The sequence below is a fragment of the Pelophylax lessonae genome (assembly GCF_965119305.1).
Source record: "Pelophylax lessonae genome assembly, chromosome: 4".
NCBI lineage: Eukaryota > Metazoa > Chordata > Amphibia > Anura > Ranidae > Pelophylax > Pelophylax lessonae.
This window is the reverse complement of record NC_138771.1, coordinates 489,975,455-489,999,202: the sequence shown is the minus strand read 5'-3', so window position 1 is coordinate 489,999,202 and position 23,748 is coordinate 489,975,455. Positions and strand designations below refer to the sequence as shown.

General features: G+C 42.3%; 2 protein-coding genes across 2 annotated transcripts in view; both read right to left on the bottom strand.

Annotated features, from left to right (window-relative positions):
- Positions 1-23,748, bottom strand: part of ETFRF1 (electron transfer flavoprotein regulatory factor 1) — a 305,885-nt gene that overhangs the window by 240,716 nt on the left and 41,421 nt on the right. The gene's annotated exons all lie outside the window — the stretch shown is intronic.
- The window catches only part of LOC309554427 (inositol 1,4,5-triphosphate receptor associated 2-like), a 224,196-nt gene that overhangs the window by 169,877 nt on the left and 30,571 nt on the right, over positions 1-23,748 (bottom strand). Inside the window, exons 4-11 of the mRNA XM_082256145.1 lie at positions 18,904-19,021; positions 10,953-11,003; positions 9,525-9,602; positions 7,806-7,862; positions 5,088-5,147; positions 4,828-4,892; positions 2,275-2,377; positions 2,033-2,173 (exon numbers count right to left, since the gene is read on the bottom strand). Coding sequence (XP_082112271.1) covers positions 2,033-2,173; positions 2,275-2,377; positions 4,828-4,892; positions 5,088-5,147; positions 7,806-7,862; positions 9,525-9,602; positions 10,953-11,003; positions 18,904-19,021 — 673 coding nt within the window. The remainder of the gene's footprint in view (positions 1-2,032; positions 2,174-2,274; positions 2,378-4,827; positions 4,893-5,087; positions 5,148-7,805; positions 7,863-9,524; positions 9,603-10,952; positions 11,004-18,903; positions 19,022-23,748) is intronic.

Genomic DNA, 23,748 nt, shown 5'->3' with positions numbered 1-23,748 from the left:
TGCCATGGTTGGAATTCGACCCGACAAACCTAGTGCTTCCAGGTGGAAGTGCTAACCACTGTGCTGCCCCATAAATGGTAATACTTTGATTTACATCGCTGAAGTCATTATTTGTCGAAACGCCATGGTAGAGATGTTAAAATGGCATTATATGTTAAAGACACATTGGGTTTTAAACTGGAGAATGCAGAATCTGGTGCAGCTGTACGTTGTAGCCAATCAGCCTCTAACTTCAGCTTGTTCAATCAAGTTTTGACAAATAAAAATAGAAGCTGATTGGTTTCTATGCAGAGTTGCACCAGATTTTGCACTCTCTAGTTTTAGTAAATTAACTCCATGGTGTTGAAGACCTTCACTAGGGATGGAGTCTGTGTTGGAGTCGAACGTAAGTAACATTAGCTGTTCGTGTGTTCGCTGAACACACGAACAAATGGGGCGCTTGGCGGAAAGTTCGTCTGCCGATGAGTGCCCCCAAAATGCACGGAGCTCTTGCAGTGCATTGATTGTTGAGGATTGGCCAAAGCATGCACCTGACCTGTATGGTTTGGCCAATCACAGCACAATGTACTGTCAGAGCGATGATTGGCCAAAGGCAGCGTGCCTTTGGCCAATCATGGCTCAGGGGCTAAGTCCACGCCCCACCCTATATAAGGCTGCTGCTTACACGGCAGCCATGTATAGTGTGACAATAGAGATCAGGCAGGTATTTAGTGGATAGTGTGTTCAGTCAGTTTAGTGTAGTCAGTGTAGTGTACAGGCATACTCCACTTTAAAATGTATGGATAAGGTTGTAATCCTGGGTCCCCTCTCGGTGCTCCCCAAGTTTGGTGTCCCTATCACTTATGGTTTGTGAGCAGTGCCATGTCAATCTGACCGAGATTTCCCATAGATGCTAAAGACAGGAAGCAGTGCCATGGCCCAAAAGCACCCCCCCCCCCACCATGTTTAGGGCATGTGTCCTGGTATGGTTCAGAGGGGGGTGTCAGAATTGCTGCAGCAGGCTCCATACATCGTACAGATGCACCATTTTACAGGTACATTAGGAGGACTCCTCTGGCACGATATATAAAGACATTTTTCGCTTTTATGGTTTCACTTTAAGCATCATTAAAATCACTGCTCCTTTAAAAAAACATATATACATTTTTGCATTGATACATGTCCCCCGGGACAGTACCCAGTGCACCATACACTCTTTATAGCAATAACTTGCATATAAGCCTTTAAAATGAGGACTTGATTTTTCACGTTCAGGTCTCATAGACTTTAATAGAGTTCGAATGTTCGCTAGAACTTTTTCCTTGTTCGAGATGTTCTGGTGCAAACTGAACAGGGGGGTGTTCAGCCCATCCCTAGCCTTTACCCCTATTAAAGGTGTTGTTCCAGTTTTAGGATGATGGCCTCCATCATGCCTCTTGTGAGCCAGTTGTCTTCTCTATCCAAAATGTGTACCTCACCATTCTCAAAAGAATGTCCTTCGAAAACCATTGAGTCTCGACCTATAGTTGAACCTCCAATGTTGGGCCATCACTTTATGGAGAAGTTGCACCATCTCTCAATTGCATTCTTCTTCACTACACTGCAAATATCAAGTTACTTTGCTTGTGTTTTGGTGATGGATCCTTTTAATGTTCAGACTTCAGTCTGTATATTACTGGGCATGAAGGATTTTAATGACCCTTTTACAAATCAATGCTTGCACAAATTGCTTCCCACACCGCCACCCTAAAAAAACACTTTTGCTACACCCAATATTTCTCATAGCATTCCAAAAGAAAAAAAAGGAGACATGACAGAAAAAAGTTAAGATATGGTGAAAGAATAGAATACCTTTATTTACTGGCTTGAGTAAGCACCAAGACAGACTACTGCCAAGGCTCCCAAAGCTTGCACAATAAAGTCCTGAAGAGCCACTGAAGGGCCACATGTGCGCCAGGGATTTACCTGATTTACAGACTTTCAAAGTGTTCTAAAATGCTTTACAATTCTTTGTGGACACCTTTTGATATTCAAAGGCCAGTCTTGCCCTTACCATTGCCTGCAGGATGCCTTTAAACTCGGTGGCTAGTTGTTCGTGTCCTGGTCCTTGAAGTAACAAGAGAACCTCACGGTCCAAAGTGACATCCAGGGCAGACATGCGGCCTGAAGAGAACATCCACTCTGCTGTGGACACCTGGTCATGTGACAAGGGGGGAGGTTGGGGAGAGATTGGTGAGCAAAGCAGACATGGTGGGTAAGGCTGGACCAATTATACTCTGTGTAGTCTACACCTACCTCCGGCGACTGCTGTGCATATTCCAGCTCGGTGTGCAGTGAGCTCAGACCGACATTAATGACACGGTTTAACTTGTACGTAATTGGTGAACTAATGCCATTCCTAAAAGAGAATATACAGGAGATCTTAGAGGGATACTGCTTCCTTTTGACTTCTGAAACCAACCAACAGTACATATAAACATGAAATTCAATTGCATTTATGCACCTTATGGAAGACTCCTAAAATATGGTGGCAAAATACATATTACTGGCATGGGAAGAAATCACATATGGGTGACAGAAGGAAAGAGTGACTCACTTCCTGGGGCTTCAAAATAGATATATCTTAGTGGTCATAGATGGCATTATCCACTTGCTGACCAGGTCTTTTTTTTTTTTTTTTTTTGTTTACAAGTAAAAATCAGTATTTTTTGCTAGAAAAAGGACTTCGAACCCCCAAACATACTTTTTTTTTTATCAGAGACCCTACAGAACAAAATTGCAATTTTCTGTCATATGGTTTTTGCGCAGCGGTTTTTCAAACGCAATTTTGGAAAAAAAAAAATTTAAATGAATAAAAAAAATATATATATCCCAATTCTTTTGTAGAATATAATATATGATGTTACGCAGTGTAAATAGATACTGAACATGTCATGCTTTAAAATTACGTGCACCCGTGGAATGGTGTCAAACGGCGGTACTTAAACTCCATAGGCGATGCTTTAAAACATTTTTAAAGGTTACCAGTTTAGGAGTTACAGAGGAGGTCTACTGGTAGAATTATTGCTCTCGCTCAGATGTTCGCAGCAATACCTCACATGTATGGTGCGAACACCGTTTATATAAAAGACCCCAAAACCCTCCTCTTAAAATCAGAAGGGAAAAAAAAAAAGCGTTCTTCTGCTTAAAAAAACAACAAAGTCCTGTTCACATGTGGCCAGAACCTGGAAGTGATGTCAAGTCACTCCGGTCCTCCTCGGTTATAGAGATGAGCGAAGGCCATTTTTCATTTCGCTCATCTCTATGCCCATCCACCGGGTAAGCCTGAAAACCACCAGAAAGCAACGGGTGGGTGAATTGGAGGAATGACCCCTTCCGCTGCTTCTAAAAGTGAACCAGCAGTGAATCCACCACTTTTGTGAGGAAAAAAGAGGATACTCGAGTTATGGCATCTAGATGCCCCCATAACCCCCGTATTTACCGTCAAAGTAATGAGGTATGTTCCCAGTTAGGCAGTTGGCAAGTGGTTTGCATTATAAATAGGGTTACTGCATGAAATTGTTGACTATATCACACGTTTTTGACCAGTGTGGTGCTGTGGACATAGCCTATCTTGATTTCAGCAAGGCATTAGATCCAGCTCTACATAATAATCGAATACAAAAGTTGTACAAGCAAGGACTTAACACTTGGGCGGTTCAGTGGATAAAAAGTTGGCTAAAGGATAGATACCAGAGTGTTGTTGTAAATGGAGTTCAATCCGAACAGAGACCAGTAACTAGTGGTGTACCACAAGGCTCTGTACTAGGTCCTGTACTATTTAACCTAGAATGTAAAATAAATAATGGTTTGTTGGGCAAGGTATGTCTTTTGCAGATGATACAAAAAGGTATGCAATAGGGTTGATATCCCTGGAGGTATCTGTAACATGGAACATGATTTGGCATTGCTGAAAGATTGGTCAAAATAGTGGAGACTACAGTTCAAGGTTTCTAAATAATGCAACCCTTGACACAGTACAACATTTTGGGGGGGTAGAGTAATGGCTAGCACTAAAGAGGAAAAAAATTTAGGGGTACTTATTTCAGATGATTGCAAAATGGGCAAACCGTATAACCAGGCAGTGGGAAAAGTGAATACATTTCTAGGATGCATCACTAGAGGGATCATCAACAAGAAGGAGGTCCAGTATGATACCCCTATATCGTGAGACCTCATTTAGAATACTGTGTCCAGTTCTGGAGACCTCACTTACAAAAAGAGATTGACAAGATAGAACGAGTACAGAGATGGGTACCAAAAATGGTGAAAGTTCTGGGGGATAAAACATATCAAGAGCAACTCTGAGAACTTAATATATTTAGTCTGGAGAAAAGAAGGGACATGATTGAAACCTTTAAATACGTCAAGGGGGTGAATAGATTTCAGGAGGGCAGTATTTTCAACATGAAACCAAGATCAAGAAGAACAGGGGGAACAAGACCTCAAACTAACTAGAGGAAAGTTAAAAACGAATCTTCAAAAGTATTATTTTGCCGAAATGGTAGTTGATGCTTGGAATAGGCCTCTAGCAGAGGTAGTCAGTCAGTCAACAGTAAGTGGATTCAAGCATGTTTGGAAAAAACAGAGCTAGCTATACATAGACAAAAAGCAAAAAGACACAGCTTGCAAGTATGTTCCATCCCTTTCTCTTCTACATCTTCCAAGTGCTGCAGATTGGCAGTCGGGTATACATTAACAGACCGCACTTTGACTTTAGTATTTTTTTCATAATAATGAAATGGTATTTCTCAGCTCAGTATTTGTCAGCTGGCTGTGATGCAGCTGAATGACATCAGAGATACGTACGACAAAAGCTCTTGCTCCATCTGCTGCAGATTGTGCTCCAGCTTGTTCTTCTCTATTCTTAGATTCTGAAAGTTTAATAGGAGAAGATGGATCATACGAGATCATATAACACATTCCAGACATTTCCCAAAACCTAGAAATGGTAATAAATTTATGAGGTTTACAAACTGGCTCAACAGATTGAGAAACTAGTGAAGCTTGGTCCAATAGCAAAAACTAACCAAAAAAACAAATTGCAAAAAACGACTTTCTGCCGTTACCTCGATAACAGCACTGTATTCCATCAGTGTAGACTTCAACTCTTCTACGTACAGGTCTTTCTGCAACACAAAATAAATCTCGATTGTAATGTAACTTTCCATATTTGTAAAGCTCTGACATATTCCACCAATCCTCTCACTATATTACACCATTAGGCTAGGCTCACACTAGCCAGTATTTTGAAAAACAATCTGCAGTGTAACGCTTTTCAGCTGCTGTCAGGCATTCAAGAGGCAATCCTGCTGCCTCCTGAATGGCTGTTTTTTATTTTTTAGACTAATTAGTAATTTTTAATGGGGCTAATGTGCTGCAACCATGGGGTAAGGATTTGGCTTGCAGTTGCAGTACAGAACCATTAACTTGAATGGCCGAGTTTGACTGTCTGTCAACTCGGCATGCCGGCTTATGTCACAGGTGCGATGCTTTGTATTATGAAAAACCTGTTAACCGCGTCCCCAGCCTAGATTTTGCACTTTAGGTGGGCAGACACGGGGCATTAAAAAAAAGTCTCAGCCACCTGGTTTTACTGCCCCCAAGCCACTCGTGTGAAAAACACCTTATACATTTATAAACAGTATCTCACAAAAGTGAGTATACACCTCACCTTTTTTGTAAATATATTATATATTGTCATGTGACAACACTGAAGAAATGACACTTTTCTACAATGTAAAGTAGTGAGTGTACAGCTTGTATAACAGTGTAAATATGCTGTCCCCTCAATATAACACAGAGCCATTGTCTAAACCGCTGGAAAGAAAAGGGAGTACACCCTAAAATTGTCCAAACTGGGCCCAATTAGCCATTTTTCCTCCCCGGTGTCATGTGACTCGTTAGTGTTAAAAGGTCTCAGGTGTGAATTGGCAGCAGGTGTGTTAAATTTGGTGTTATTGCGCTCTCTCACATACTAGTCACTGGCAGTTCAACATGGCACCTCATGGCAAAGAATTGTTGCTCTACATAAGAAAGGCCTAGGCTATAGGATGATTGCCAAGACCCTGGGGCTGCACGAGTGCTGCCGTCACTGGGGAGCTACAGTTCATTGAGGGAACCATGAATGCCAACATGTACTGTGACATACTGAAGCAGAGCATGATCCCCTCCCTTCAGGGACTGGGCCGCAGGGCAGTATTTCAACATAACCCCAAAACACCTCCAAGATGACCACTGCCTTGTTAAAGAAGCTGAGGGTAAAGGTGATGGACTGGCCAAGCATGTTTTCAGACCTAAAGCCTATTGAGCATCTGTGGGGCATCCTCAAACGGAAGGTGGAGAAGCACAATGTCTCTAACATCCACCAGCTTTGTGATGTCATCATGGAGGAGTGGAAGAGGGCTCGAGTGGCAACCTGTGAAGCTCTGGTGAACTCCATGCCCAAGAGAGTTAAGGCAGTGCTGGAAAATAATGGTGACAACACAAGATATTGACACTTTTGGGCCCAATTTAGACATTTTCAATTAGGGGTGTACTCACTTTTGTTGCCAGCAGTTTAGACATTAATGGCTGTGTGTTGAGTTATTTTGAGGGGACAGAAAATTTACACTGTTATACAAGCTGTACACTCACTACTTTACATTGTAGCAAAGTGTAATTTCTTCAGTGTTGTCACATGAAAAGATATAATAAAATATTTACAAAAATGTGAGGTGTGTACTCACATTTGTGAGATACTGTAGCTTGCACATATTCTACAGTGCTGTACTGAGACCTCACATCAGTCTCTGCACCAGAAGAGCTTACACTCTAATTTTGAGACACTTTTTCTAGTTAGCTTAGCAGTCCGTTACTTCACGTGGAATTAACCGCGTCAGGTTTACACTTGGAAAAAAGTCCTTCCTGTCGAGGTGGTGGTGCACAACATTCTGGGCGAGTTTGGGAAGATTTGGGGTCTTAAGGAGGACAGGTGGTGGCCGGGAGCCTGGAAAAATGCCAGGTCCCCGTAGCTGCTGTCGGGTCAGTCTTTGGGTGTGTGGCTTTTCCTTCTGTCCTTTACCATCCCCTAGATCTTTTAGAAGATCAGATTTTTGTAAAAAGGCTGCATGCATGGGTTAAATGTGTAACCGTTTCTTAGCCTGAGGGTGTGTTTAGGTGGTAGTTAGGGGGTTTTTGTGGTACATAATAATAATAAAAACAAAAACATTTGTCTTGGTTTGTATATTTAGTCCTGTGTATGTTTTTTCCTGGCAAAAAAAAAGCCAGTTTGTTTTTTATGCTGCAGCAAGCTATTCTTTTTGTGTATATATATATATATATATGTGTGTATTTATTCTGTGGGTAAGATTTTTAACAAACAAAAAGTTATACTCCAATGTCCCCACCACACTAATATTATATAATGTTTATAGCTCTGTCATATTACACAGAACACTGAGCCATTCAAATCAGTATCTGCACCAGAGACTTGTGCATCATCTGCAAATATTAGGCTGTTTACGGACACTGTAGAGTCTGATTTAGGGCCTGTGTTGACGCACATTAGTTGGCAAATGCAGCATACTTTTGACATCAGTTTGAGACTCGGAGTTCAATCAAAATTCCATTAGGAGTGCATTTGATCTCCTTCACTTTTTTGAATTCCCATAGATTTGCATTGGGAGAAAAGTTCTGATGCAAACAAAAGCCTGTTGACATAGACCCTTATTCTGCTACTAAATTATTCTGTGTATTGTGAATATACCTATTTATGGTAAAAATATTCAACACTACTTTGGCCTCACCACAAGGAGCCCGGCATCCTTCTTCTGTAGCGTGCTTTCAAACTCCGTCAGCTGTATCTGCAGACAAAACATTAAAGTCAAGAGATAAGAATTCAAACACAGAGATGAGTTAGTCACATTTAAGTGGACTTGTTCTGGAATGATTTCAACACTACAGAAAAAAGTCCAGTTGAAGATAACTTCTACTAGCTATGACCTGGTTGAATAAGAACCTTCAAAACATAACAGTACAGGTTTAGAAGATGGTCAGCGACATCAGAGGGCAACCTGGACATAGAGATATGGTTTGACATCCAGAAGATTGACAGTTTGATTTTGAAGTAGAGAAGAACTTTTAGCAACACCTTTACCAACGTCTGTCCTGCCTGGTACACCAAGTCACATGACCAGCTCTTATATTGGCTTGTTGGGGCTCAGATGGGATGAAGCTGACCCTCAGGTACGGGTTAGTGGTTATTGGGGTTCATCTTTAACCACCTCAATACTGGGCACTTAAACCCCCTTCTTTCCCAGACCAATTTTCAGCTTTTAGCGCTGTTGCAATTTGAATGACAATTGCGCGGTCATGCAACACTGTACCTAAACCAAATTTGTGTCATTTTTTCCCCACAAATAGAGCTTTCTTTTGGTGGTATTTGATCACCGTCAGGTTTTTTCTTTTTTGGTGCACAAATAAAAAAAGACTGAAAAATTTGAAAAAAAAAAAAGTTTCTTGTTTAGGTTATAAAATTTTGTAAATAGATATGTTTTTTCCTGCACTGATGAGCACTGATGATGCCGCACTGACAGGCACTGATGAGGAGACACTGATGGGGTGGCACTGATATGCAGCACTGATGGGCACTGATAGGTAGCACTGATATGCAGCACTGATGGGCACTGATTGGTGGCACTGATGGGCACTGATAGTGGCACTGTTGGGCGGCAATGATCGGCACTGATGGGTGGCACTGATGGGGGGCACTGATGGGCACTGATAGGCAGCACTGGTGGGCAATAATGGGCACTGGTGGGCGGCACTGATAGATGGCAATAATGGCACTGGTGGGCAGCACTGATAGATGCCATTGATGGGCATTACTGATAGGGAGGGCACTGGGGGGCTCTCTGAGCCCTGCTTGCCATCCCTGGTGGCCATAGTGGGCATCCTTGGTGGTCATGGGTGGGCATCCCTGGTGGCTTAGTGGCACCCCTCCCCCCCCCCAGGGCTGCACTGGTAATCAATGTTCTGATTACCAGCACAGACCCCCCCTGTGATCAGTGAGTAATTAGAAATACTCACTGATCACCCCAGCAGCAGCACCGATCCTCTAATCTTCTCCTCACTGACAGGATCTGTCAGGAGGAGAAGAGATCGAAGCAGTTACAACGGCTCTATTTACATTACATGACGGCTGTGATTGGACACAGCCGTCATGTGATCAGGAGGGCCAATCACAGGGCCCTCCTGCCGAATGTTGTTGCCGTGTGTCCGAGGGACACAGGCACATCGAGATCGCGCCACTACGCGTGCCCGCGGCGGCGCGATCTCTCTCCTTCTGAAGGACGTTCCGGAACGTCCATTCAGAAGGAAGAGACTCCCACCCGGCCGTATATGTACTATGGCCCGGGTTGGAGGTAGTTAAGCAGAGAGTTCCAGTCAAAGGTTTTTCAACTTTTAAGTGATACTGTTATTACAAGGGATTCTTTCAGCATTAACCAAAAGGTAGCAACAGATACCTGGAGAATGGCAGCTTTTTCCGAAACCTCAGAAAAAGTCTTCCTTACTTCTTCCACTTCTAGGGTGCTGCGGTGATTCTGTGAATAATGAAAAATTCAGTCACAAGAGAGTGAACCTGGGAGATTTGATTCTGCCTTAATTTTAGAAAAGGCAAAGTTAAAAAAAAAAAAAAAGAAAATGTATGTATGTACCGTATTTTCCGGCATACAAGACGACCCCCCTAATTTTCAAGTTAAAACATAGGTTTTGGGCTATACTCGCCGTATAAGACTACCCCTCTTCCGAAGCAAGGCAACACCATTGAAAAACATCAGATTTCTCATAGATCTCCAAGGTACCCTAGTACTGTAATACATGTAATCTCTCATAATATCTCCAAGGTACCTTAAGTATAAGTATTACCAGTAGATGTAATCTCAAGATGTTGGTTGTGTGGGAATCCTGTACCGGTATACCGTATGTACCGTAGCTTCGGCTTCATACAGTATACCACGCTGAGCCAATCACAGTGAGCGATGTATTCTTTTATTGAATGCAAAGCCTGCTCGGATTGGCAGAGTCAGAGAGGCGGGCTGATGTTACTCCGCCAATCCGAGCAGGCTTTGCATTCAATAATAGAATACATCACTCTCCCTGATTGGCTCAGCGCGGTACACTGTATGTAGCCGAAGCTACGGTACACCGGCACAGGATTCCCACACAGCCAGTGTCTTGAGAGATTACATCTACCGGTAATACTTCTACTTAGGTTACCTTGGAGATATTATACTCGGTGTAAAAGACGAGGTTCAAAAGTAGTCTTATACGCTAGAAAATACAGTATGTATGTATGCATGTATGAAGGTTGCAATGGGCTTGGGGGTTCTTGAGAGAGTTTTGACATCTTTAACCTGTCCTTGCCATGTTCTTTCTTTGCTTTTACCAGAAAAAGGGCCCCTTCTCAGCTCTAACATGCTTTTTTTCCCCAAGCTAACTTCACATGAAGCCATTTTTGACAACATTTCAGAGAAAGAATTAAGAAATAAAATTTAAAAAAAAATGAATTTTACAGCAAAATCAATTTGTTTTTGTCTTGAACAAAGTGGATTTTATTGAGAAAATAAGTTTAAGGAAGCAGTAACACAAATCCAGCACAATTAGTACACAGGGCATGACACATATTCACCTTCAGTATCATGACAATAAGGAGATAAGATTTCAATAGAAGAGACATCAGTGCATACATCCTCACAATAGAATTCTATCTAAAATAAGGGCGGTAGGACTAAGGCCTGGGGTATCCAGCCACAAGCCCCAAACTCTTTCAAATTTAACTGGGCAGCCCCTGTGCTGCTAAATTAAGCATTCCAATCTGAGCATACTACCTATGCATTTCACCCAGCAAAATCAATTTAAGTGAATAGGTTGGATAAGTGACAGGCACTTACCTCTTCTTGCAGGGAGCTGATCTTGTGAATCAAAGCAATGTTCTCCTTGTCCTGAAAAGACAATCATCATCAACTGTCCATGCTTACCTTTAAAACGAAAGACTGCAAGAGCCCAACATGTTATAGGTTTCCCAGGCATATATGGGGAGGGGGGGGGCAAAAGGATTCTGCCATTACAGGAAGGGATTCACTACAGTAAGAGCAGTTTAGCTGGGGAATGTCTTACTGCAAGGGACAACAATGGAAAAAAATAAAATATCGGGCACTTTCCTCACAATTAATTTTTCCCTAATTTTTCCCTCTTTGTAGAACTATTTTGCACTCAGGGGGTCCCCCAACACCACCGTGAGGCAGAATTGTACAGTTGCTGGTTAGTTTTTTCTTGACCTGTAACAAAATTGTTGGGAGAGCGTCAGAGCGAGTTGGATGGAACTGTCTGTTTTCCAGCCTAGCTAAAAATAGGTTTATGGCAGTGCACTAACATAAACAAAAGTTTCCTATTGTGTAATATTATGTAGCGTAATTATGGAAATACATACTGTATACTAGAAATACAGGCTACAATGTAAGATTTAGAAGCTTTACAGGCTCAAAACATAAGAAAAATAGTGAACCCTTCCAAATTGTGGGGTATAAACAACATCAGGATCTCCAAATAGCCAATTTTATAGTGGAATAATCAGAAAGTTTTTTTTTTTTTTTTTTTACTGACTATACATATTGCTGATACTCTATACAGTACATTATCCAAGTAAAGTGTCACAAAATCCACATCATAAAAAAAACTATTAAATGCTGTATTACATGCTGTTCATACTTGGCCACTGAGATTAATTTTCTGTATTCTGCAAAAAACTGGTTGATCCTGCTGCTCTCAATCTCCACCTTCTGTCCATGTCCCCAAATTCAGCTAGGGATTTTGCAGCTCTAGAGGCAACTCTGCACATGCTCAGTTTTCAGTGAGTTTCTATGCTGAGCATTTTCTATCGCATCTGAACAGCCCATGTGACAATAGAGTCACGCATGGGGGGGGGGGGTATATACCGTGGTAAACTGACAGCCCACTCCCGCCCTCCTCCTTCATGCCCATTAACCAGCTAAACACAATGGGGGTGGGATATTACATGTAGATTGATGGAGGCTTCACCTCCCTCTTAGTCTAAGACACAGGCCGAAGGGGCATAACACACCCTGTGACTGACAGAAATCCCCCAATACCATGGTATTTCCAAAAAATATTAAATGTTTAATTTTAAACATATAATTGTATGTCAATTTAAAACAGTTTATTGATATTTATTTTTTACTCTGTATCCCAAAGGCTGTTCTATATCAAATGCACATACATATTATATATATATATATATATATATATATATATATTGTAAGGGATTAGCTCGGTGGTAGGCGTGGATGACCCCTTTGGGGGTGCGTTTTCACAGAGAGATAGCCGAGCAGAGGTTGAAAACAATAGTTTGGTTTATTAGGTCAATTTTCTTCATACCAGTGCATGCAGCAAAAACATCAAAATAAAATAAAAGACAAAATAAATCCTTGCCTCTGTGGGCGGCTACCTTCTCACGCTGGAACCTACCTAAGAAGTCTTTCCAACCTACTGTTGGGCCGACACTGCTGATCCTACAGCAGACACTCAAATGTCCATTTGTTTGCTTTTCACACAGCACCAACATTGTCCATTGAACATGTCCCTTTGTTTTCTTTCACACAGCACATGTTCATTTATAACAGGATCCTTTACTCTTCAGATTCTTCACATTGAACACAGTTCATTTAACAGGTCCCTTTACTCTTCACACTCTTCACATGGAACACTTTGTCTTCTCACCTTTGAGACGTCTTCACTCGTGGTTACCCTCCTTAGCTTCACATCGCTGTAGGGGGTCTTCTCCCATGCTCACCAGCTTGTCGGGAGGCACACATCCGACTGTCCCCCTCTCCCAGCCCACACGGCGACAGGAGGCAGCAGTCCTTCTCCCATGCCCACACGGCGTCGGGAGGTACACGTATGTCTGCCTTCCTCTCCCAGCCCACACGGCGACAGGAGGCAGCAAACAATAGGAATTTCTCTGAACAAATTATAGAGCCTTAACTCCCTCATTCTGAACAGGTGAAGGCCTTTCAACTTCCTGCTGGCTAGCTCTGTAGCCAACACCCTAAATTAATTAATGGACTTTCTAAATCAGGTAGAAATGTATCTCCTTCCTGTGACTACATTCCCAGATTTAGCTGACTTCCTGTTACATACCCCCCCCTCTTGTTTCAACCCTAGGGTTGGGACACAGATTTCCAGGCACGCATGTGTCAAGCACTGCTGACTCACTGATAAGCCTCCTATTATCCTCAAGCTTCCGGATGAAACTGTTTTGTCATCTTCATTGACGGATTTCTCATAAATGCCACACAGTTTGTCTCTCATCTCATATACACATTCTTCAACTGCATTTTTGGCATAATTTTGCTCCTTCTCGTTTCTGTCATCTTCATTGACAGCTTTCTCATAAATGTCAGACAGCTTGTCCCTCATAACCGTCTGTCCAATCCACCATGGAGGACCGTGATCCATAGGCAACTCAATTGGGCTAGTCTTAATGTCTTCAACATTCTTAAGACGCCTCTCTCTGCAATCCATAAATGTTTTCCACAAAACTTTGAGAACCTTTGCTTCACTAAGCTTTGTTCCAAGTAGGGACTCTTGACATCCCTCTGTGACTTGAGTTGCCTCTCCATACAGCTGTACACAATCATTGACTTTTTGTTGTAAAAGGGAATGATCTTCCTTCTTGAGCTTTGCTTGCTCTAAGATGCTGTGCAGAGGATTTTCCAATTGAGACAACAGGCTGTCACACATTTCTTCAAAGTGACCCCTGTTCCTTTTCCCAGAGATATCAATATCATTCAAACATTTCATATTCATAGGCAGATCTGAAGCATTTGCACTCATCAACTTCTTAAACTTTTCGCCCTCCTGAGCGAGTCGCAGTAAAGGCCTACTATTTGATTTGATATTCAGTTTATATTTCTTGCCAAACTCTTCACAGAAGTAGCCAACCAGAACATCATCAACTTTCCTTCCACCAACATAGGGGTTAAAGGCAACAACACAGTTGAACCCAGCGATCTGGGTGGTATCCATTATAGACCTCCTCTCTGCATCAGTGAAGAAGCATGGAACTGCAACACATTCTTTTACAGGTTTCTTCAATGCACTTTCTGCTGAACTATTTGACCGCTCAAGGTCACCTAGTTCCTTTTCTCTATCTGAATTCCACATGGAATGTATCTCAAGATCACGATCAAATTTCTGCCACCTGTCTTTCACCAGTTCCATTTTGGAAACACTCCCTGAAAGGCACTTATTCATTTGCTTCACGTTTTCACCAACAGCCTTAGTTTTCTCCACTAGGTTTTCAGCCTGAACTGAGAAATCACCACATTTCTTACTCAGCTCCTTTGTTTGCTGAAGTTCTAATGATACATTTTCTAATGCTTGAAGTTTTCTAAGGAACGGTTTATTCCAAAGGGGTGATTCAAGCCACATGTCATCACATTTCTGAGGCTCACTCAGGACAGACCCCAAAACACTGATCCTTTTAAAAACTGCATCAGACACACTATCCCCTCTTTGGGACAGATCCTCTGTTGCCTGGAATTCCTCTTCCAGTTCCTGCAACGGAATCTTCATCTCTTCTACTTGCTGTTCTAAGACTCGCTTAGACTTTTCTAGCTCCTGAACGCTTTTCACAACATCATCCTTGGAGCGGACCAAATCTTCCATTTCTGTACACAGCTGTTGGTTAACTCTTTCTAGTTCAACTTTACACTCTAGAGCTTCCTCCAAGGAGCGAGCCAAGAACAGGGCTTTGCTCTCGTTATCACGCACCTCCGTTTCTTCACGTGCGCGTTCTTCTGCATATTTTGCAGACACAGTCTTCTCTTCACCAAGCATCTGATCAAACTTCTTTTTCACATCTTCAACACACTGTAATGAACCAACGCTTTCTTCCATGCGTTTTTTCATATCCGCTATCTGAGCTTGCAATGTTGCGACTTGCTCTGATAGGTTTTTCTTTGCTTCCGCCTCCTCTTTTAATTGTTCCAGGAAGCCATTTTTCTCATCTTCCATTTGTTTGAGCTTTGTGCTAAAACTCAGCCTTTGACACCTCTCTTCCTGTAAGAGTTCCTGCGTGTCTTGCAGCTGCGATTCCAAGATAGAAAAATCTTCCGCAATTTCTCTAGATTTGCTGTCTGCTTGAGAAAGCTGATTTGTAACATTGTCCAACTCAACCTGCAGTCGGTTTGCCTTCTCTGACAGCTTAGCACACAATCGGTCACCTTCTGACACCTTGATTTGCGATTCCAGAAGCTGTGCCTCTACTTTTTCCCTCTTATGTTCACAATCTCCTTTTCCCTGCATAAGAGCCTTCACCTCATTGGCTAGTTTCTGGGAATGAGACTGTAATTCTGCCACACAGGCTTCTTTCTCCTTTAACTGCTGCTGGAAACGTTGGGCTTCACCTTTCCAACTTTCACAGTCTGCACGTAATTCATCTACCACATTGCTCAAAGTGGTGAGCTCATACACAGTACTCAGTAATTTAGCCTCTCTTTCACTTTTCTCGTTGTCGCTGAGAGACAATGTCGTTTTCAGAGCGACATTCTGTTCCTGCGACTCCTGCAGGTCTATTTTTGTAGCTCCCAAAGACTGAAGACTTTTTTCCAGCTGATTACGCAACTCCAACATATCAGCCATACTTTGCTTCTGCAAAGTCTGAATTTCACTTTCCTTTTCCATGAGGATGGTATCTTTCTCCATTATAGTCTCTCTGCGTTTTTGCAACTCGACCAAAAGAAGAGCAGTGGATTCTTCCCACTGTGACACATGAGACTTGAGTAGTTCATTCATTTCCTGCAAGTTTCTATGCTCCATTTTAAGCAATTCCAAGGCTTGTTCCTTTTCTTCCATTTTCCGTTGCAAGGCATCCAACTCAGCCCTGCACACATACTCGGTTTCTTCCAAACCGATGGCCTCCATTGGCTGCTGGCGTCTCTGTTTCCAGCCTGCCATGCTCTCTTGATGAGCCTTTTGTTGAGCTGCAAAGCTCCGCTGAAAATCCGCATTTGCCTGCTGTTGAGCTGCATTTGCCTGCTGTTGAGCTGTATTTGATATAATCAGTTGTTTCAACATCTCCTCCATTTTGAGCTTACTTTTCATCTGAGCACACTGCGTCTCCATAGCAGTTTCATCAGTGTTGCTAGGGACAACAACCTTCCTCTTTAGTAGACTCTCTTTAGGCATGGATGGGGCTGGTTCAGACGGCATCATCCCCTCCATCCATAGAATCCGGTCTCTCATTTCATCTATCTTTGCATTTTTCAGGCGTTTGGACCGCCCCATCTTCAATAACTCCACAAACAAATTTTTCACAGTCCAGCAAACAATTTTCAGACCACTGTCTCTTCAACACATGTAGTTTTTCTCTCTCTTGCGAGATCTCTTTTCCTGCGCACACAGTTTGTGCAGTCACTTGCACCAGACACAACAAAGTTCATCAAATAATTTTGAGACCGCTGTCTCTTTAAAACACTTTTTTTTTTTTTTTTTTTTCTGTCAGGATCTTCTCTCCTGCACACATAGATTGTGCTGCAGGGATCTTGCTGCTTCTGCCCACTGCATACCTCCACCATATGTAAGGGATTAGCTCGGTGGTAGGCGTGGATGACCCCTTTGGGGGTGCGTTTTCACAGAGAGATAGCCGAGCAGAGGTTGAAAACAATAGTTTGGTTTATTAGGTCAATTTTCTTCATACCAGTGCATGCAGCAAAAACATCAAAATAAAATAAAAGACAAAATAAATCCTTGCCTCTGTGGGCGGCTACCTTCTCACGCTGGAACCTACCTAAGAAGTCTTTCCAACCTACTGTTGGGCCGACACTGCTGATCCTACAGCAGACACTCAAATGTCCATTTGTTTGCTTTTCACACAGCACCAACATTGTCCATTGAACATGTCCCTTTGTTTTCTTTCACACAGCACATGTTCATTTATAACAGGATCCTTTACTCTTCAGATTCTTCACATTGAACACAGTTCATTTAACAGGTCCCTTTACTCTTCACACTCTTCACATGGAACACTTTGTCTTCTCACCTTTGAGACGTCTTCACTCGTGGTTACCCTCCTTAGCTTCACATCGCTGTAGGGGGTCTTCTCCCATGCTCACCAGCTTGTCGGGAGGCACACATCCGACTGTCCCCCTCTCCCAGCCCACACGGCGACAGGAGGCAGCAGTCCTTCTCCCATGCCCACACGGCGTCGGGAGGTACACGTATGTCTGCCTTCCTCTCCCAGCCCACACGGCGACAGGAGGCAGCAAACAATAGGAATTTCTCTGAACAAATTATAGAGCCTTAACTCCCTCATTCTGAACAGGTGAAGGCCTTTCAACTTCCTGCTGGCTAGCTCTGTAGCCAACACCCTAAATTAATTAATGGACTTTCTAAATCAGGTAGAAATGTATCTCCTTCCTGTGACTACATTCCCAGATTTAGCTGACTTCCTGTTACAATATATATATATATATATATATATATATACATACACACATACACGTGACAGCAGTGGAGGACTAGCGTCTCCTGCTTAGGTTTCCCTGCAGACAGGCTGGGAATGATCTGGGTCATGTGACAGCTGTATATTGAGTAGGAAAAGGGTACTTTTAGGTTTCGCTTTTTTTTTTTTATTAAAATAATTTCATCATTCACATACAGAAATAGAAGGGACAATGTAAATTAAAGTGCAACTCCACTTTTGTTGGGGGAAAAAAAGCATTCCCCTCTGGGTGATCTATGATTATTGCAAGGATTTTAACAAACTTTATTGCAGATTCCTACATTTTGTTATTATGAAGAAATCACTGTTTGTTCTTCTGTGCTGAGTGTAATGGGAGTGGTTTCAGTATCATCAATCAGCTGCAGGGCATGAATAAGGAAAATGTCAGGGTCTGCATTCCTTCAGACATGTTCCTACTGGGAGTATCTCGCCAAAAAGGACATTTTTGCTGCAGGGGATGCCTGAAATCTGACTTGTACCTTAGTGTAGGCTTCTGGGAAAATCAGTGAGCCAATCACACAAGTAGGAAATAAGCTTTCTGAGGGATGGTCTGTATACATTCTGTGTACACAACACCTCCAGGTAGCCATATTGCATTTTCAAAAAATTACAGAGATGCAGATTGAAAAAGGAAAGATACATTTTTAATAACATTCAATTACAATATGACTGTCTTATTGTATATGCTATATTATTTTTTCGTTATTTGGTATTGTTTTCCCCCCACGAAAGTGGAGTTACCCTTTAAACTGTGTGAGTTTAGTATCACTTTAATAATGGATGGTAACAACAACTTTATTATCAAATTTTGGGATGCCTGCCTTTACACACACATGAACTTTAATGGCATCCCAGTCTTAGACCGGTTAAATATTGAGTTGGCCCACCCTTTGCAGCTATAACCGCCGCTTCAACTCTTCTGGGAAGGCTGTCCTCAAGGTTTAGGAGTGTGTCTATGGGAATGTTTGACTATGCTTCCAGAAGCGCATTTGTGAGTTCAGGTACTCATGTGGACGAGAAGGCTAAGCTCGCAGTCTTGGCTTTAAAATTAATCCCAGAAGTGTTCCATCAGGTTGAGGTTAAGACTCTGTGCAGGCCAGTCCAAGTTCCTCCACCACAACTCAATATTGAACCCTACAGACTAAGAGTGGGATACCATTAAAGTTTACTTGCGTTTAATTACTTTTGGGAATATAGTTCATAAACAATTCAATCAGCATTTGGTTTGCTACTCCATCCTGTTTTGCAAGTGGGTACTCTTCTCACAGCCTCCTTCTACCAGTACCCTGTGGCACCTCTTTATAAGGACTGTCACTCACCATCTGCTTGTTCTGGGCTGCCAGCTTGGCTCTGGCCTCCTCCAGAAGATTCATGTTTGATTTCATTTCCTCCAGTTCTCCCTTCAAGGCCCGAGCTTTGCTAATGGACTGCTGGGCGCTACAAGACACAAAACAAGAGAGCCGGGGTCACAACTTCCTGTCAAAATGAATGGCACTGCTACGCACATTACCTCAAAGCAACAGTTTGAATGCAGCCTCCTTAAATTATGAAGGAAAAGGATGACGAGGAGCTTCTGAAGCAGTCTCTCTCCATCTTTTTACAATAGAGGAACCCCTGAAATAATTTTCAGATCACAGGAAACCCCTAGTAAGATCAGTTGATTGGGGGTCAATTAAGAAAATTCCCACCTTTACAGTGGTGGTTAGAATGCCACCCTTAAGCTCTATTCACACTAGTGTAACTTTTCATGCATTTTTGGACCCGGTCGCATGGCAAGTCACAGCCCAATAATTTGCATGGCACCTGTTCCAATCTTTGTAACTTAAAGTTGCAGTGACGTTAAAGAGGTTCCTGTACTCCATTGATGCAACTTTGAGTGCCAGAGAGTGTAAAGTTGCATGAAATTGGCACCAAAGTCACACAGCTTTGGATTTGCATTAGTGGGAATGGAGCCTTACAGTCCACTAAAAAGATCATTGGTGTCATGATATTGGTTCCTACAAGTGGTGAAGAACCTTGAAATATGAAGGTAACAGATAGAACGTGATACCACATCTCAAGGATCCCCTAGCAACCTCAGGAGAAACCCTCTAGGAGGTTTCTAGGGGTTCCTTGAGCGGTGGGATTTCATTTTCCATCTGATGTCGCCTTCATATTTCAAGGTCCATCACAAAATGACTGTTCTAAAGTAAGGCCAGTGGTGGCAGCTTTCGTACATTTGCCTTGATAGAATGCCATCTAAAAAAAAAAAGGTACAAGCACCGGTCTGTTAAACTCATTCCTACAAGTCATTGACAGAGAAAAATTCTGCAGGTCAGGTATTGCTAATTTTACAGCTGCAGAGGGGTGGTGAGAGTCTGCAATGGCACTTTCCATATTTTACTGCCCTGACAGGTTCGTGTTAGGTAACAGTCATTCTAGTTTAAGGAAGCAGTACCAGACAGACATGGGGGAAGAGCGCCGGCAGAAAGTCCATTATGAAAGGTCTATGTCTATTATGAAAGGTCTATGTCTAAACACTAGAGTCAACATTTACAGATGTAGCACCCTACAGGGTAGGTGCTAGGTAAAATATAGTGGGCCTTGGCTGCCTAACAGCAGGGCCATGATTTTCAGCTAGGCCGTCATGTCTCCCAGGTGTGGCTGCTGAGAGGGGAGTTTCCCCACTGGCTCCATGAGAGGATTCTCATTGGGTAGTGGAGGAAACAAACAATCAGAGGCACATTCAGGCCTGTATCTACGCCAGAAGGCAGATTCTGCCGCAGAGGATTCTGGGAGTGGGTATATGTTTGAGGGGAGCGCATGATGCAGCATCTTTGGCGGGAAGCAGAGTCCCAGGAGGGAGAGTATGGCTGTCTCTCCTCCTGTCTGAAGGATCGGGTGTCTCAGGTGGTTTGCCTGAGAATCCAGAGAAAGAGAGTTGAGCTGAGCTGCAGAGGGGATCCGGTGTGCCGAGGACCAGAGGAGAAAGAGGGGTTCAGTTCCAGGAAAGCATTCCAAGTTTATGAGTTCTGTGAACTACCCCTAGGGGTCTGCCCAGCTTAAAGGGGACCAGGGATCTAGGAGCTAGTTAGCGGTAAAGGGGGTGCCTAGTGAGAGGACCCTGAAGCGTCAGAGGGGGTGCCTAGTGAGAGGACCCTGAAAGTGTAAAGGGGGCTCCAGCGGTTGGGCCCTGAAGAGTTAAGCATACAGTGTTGAGAGTTGCAGCAGCACAAGCAGTTACAAGGAGCTACCTCAGTCAGTGAAGGGCTGGAGGGAGCTATTCATTGGACTTTTGAGCTAAACAGAGTGTCAGGACTCAGGAGTCAAGTCCTGGATCTTCTGAGTTAAGCAGAGCGTTAGAGTTGAAGTTCTAGCACAGTTCTGCAAAACAGTATCTCCAAGCGCCAGGAAGCATTGGTCGGCATTCAGCTGGCGTCAAAACAGTGCCAACAGGCATTTTTCTATCAAGTATCCCAGTTAAACCTAGTTGAGCCGGAGGAGTATCCCACTCATTCCCTTCTTCCATACCCATTACAAAACAAACAAAACAAACCAAAGATGCCGGAATGGTCATTGTCTCAGCTCTCACAGTTGGGTATTCAACTTGAATGTGTTGGAAGTGTTACCGGTAACAATGGCAGACCCATATCAGGCTCACTGCCTGGAAATATTGCTACATAAATGACAGCTGGGCAAGACAAATATTGGTTATATACAAGAGTCATGTGTAATCGAGTAAAACAACTCCAGTGCAGGAACTTCCTGTATTACAGACTGGTCACTGCTGCTCTTTCATCTTGTGCAGGGTATCTGGTCTTGTCTCCACCCCCTCCCACAGCTCAGCTCTCCAAGCAGGCTGTGTAGAGCCCATTGAGGAGGTCACTGCTGGTTTAACAATGTGATATCTAGGTTTTCAAAAGCCTTTTGGTGCACATAAAGTAGATTTATATATCCATTTTGGCTATTGAGGAATATTTTTAAATACATTGTTTGTGCCTAGAGTTCAGCTTTAGAATTAGAAGACAAGGCTGAAATGAAAAAGGCAAGGAACACCAATGGCATCTGCTGTGCCACTAAGCAGCATTATGAGACTACAGGTCAGTCATTTAAATACAAGATGATGACCATTGGGTGCAATGCTAAATATTTCTTTAGTCAACCAAATATGGAATGATCTTGTTTTCTTGTTTTTTTACTAATTGAATGGAAAAAGGCATCACAAAACGAAAGTGGTTAAAAAAAAAAAAAAAAAAAATTATATTGGAAGGACAGACCTTCGCTTTTTATAACATAATATCCCAAGATTTGCCTTTTGCAAACTTTTTAATTTCCTGTCATCCAAAGATATCAGCAGATTAACGAGTTGTGTACATCCTCTGTGTACAGAACTTTGTTAAACAAAATTCCATTTCCATATGTAAATATAACCGTATAGAACAATATGTCTGAGGTTGGTAGTGTTGTTTTGCAGCGATGGCTGTGATACTCCATCATTCTTGTCAGCTGACTCTAACAAAAAGTCCCTTTTAAAAAAAAAAAAAAAAAAAAAAACCTACTTACCAAATTCTCTGTGAAAGTTCTCATATCGGTATGTTGGTTTGTCACGAAGCAAAGGACAGTTAGGTTTTAATGGCCCAGACACCTTAGACTAAGGACGCAGACACACTTAAGGGGTATCAAATTTTTTTTGGTTACAGGTGGCAAATGGTAAAAACCCATCAAGTTTTTCCCTCACTTTTTCCTGTGACCAAAAAATTGGAATTGTCATAAATTTGTCACTCCGACAACAGTCCCCAGGAACCTATCCATAACTACATTCAAAAACTTAAATGTCTTGGGGGGCAGATAGATGCACAGACAGAATACAACAATTCCCCAAAAGTAAGGCCTCTTTCACACGGGCGTTCCGTTTTTCATCCCATCCGTTTGCGGATGAAAAACGGACATAATCTATCTCTATGTAAATACGGATGTCAGCGGATGATCATCCGCTGACATCCGTTTTGCATCCGTTCTGTTCAGTTCCGTTTTTTTGAATGGAAGAGAATCCTATTTTTTCTTCCGTTCAAAAAAACGGAACGGACGCAAAAACGGATGTCAGTGGTGTCATCCGCTGACATCCGTATTTGCATAGACATACTGTACATTATGTCCATTTTTCATCCGCAAATGGATGGAATGAAAAACGGACATACGGACCGGATGACACAAGTGACATCCGTGTCCGTTTCAAAAAAAAAAAAGGAACTGATCGGGCATAAAAAACTGAACGCCCGTGTAAAAGAAGCCTAAAGCAGATTGTGGCACAAACTTCCAGGCTCCACTAGACTTACAGTTTGATTGTAAAAGAAGATGAGGGCCTCATTAGGTGGAGACGCAGGATGACAATCAATCTACTCAATGAGGAACCACACTACAAATTAGATTTTTAAGCTGTCCATCCAATCAAATCTCCCTTTTGGAGGCTCTCTCCAGGTGCTGAAGATATAAGATCATACATAGGGGAAGGAGTCCTGTTGATTCAGTTGACTTCAAAATGTTTATTTGATCATAAAAGATCTTGACAGTGCATTGCAGGGCTTTTAAGCCCCCCTGTAATCAGGGCTATGAGATTCGGGATGAAAAAAAGATGGAAAACCAAGTGCTGGAGGATTATTGGCACACAAAATCATTTCAACGTTTATCCTGTTTTCAGCTAGTACAACCTTTTTTCTGGTGCTCGCTCTGTCACATATCTAGTGTATTTTATCTGGAGCGCTTTCTAGAGGTCTCCTTGTGTTTTCCCTTAGGGGTTCACAGCAACAAAACAAACCTTACCCTTCAAAGCAAGTTCTAACCTATTAGGATCTAGTGCCTCAGGCCTTAAACCAATCAAAGATATAAACATTATTCAATTAACCTTCATTATATATATATATATATATATATATATATATATATATATATATATATATATATATATATATATATATATACATATACATATACACACACATACATACATACCACAAATATATATATATATATATATAGCACTGCCCCCTAGGGGGCTGCTGAGAATGGATTCCCCTGGGTTACCCATAGCAACAGTCTGTTAAACCTATCACTTAAGTCCTTGGCTCAGTCAATGAACAGTCCAGGGGGCTTTGTTTTTTTGTGATTTATTGGAACTTGGATGGGAG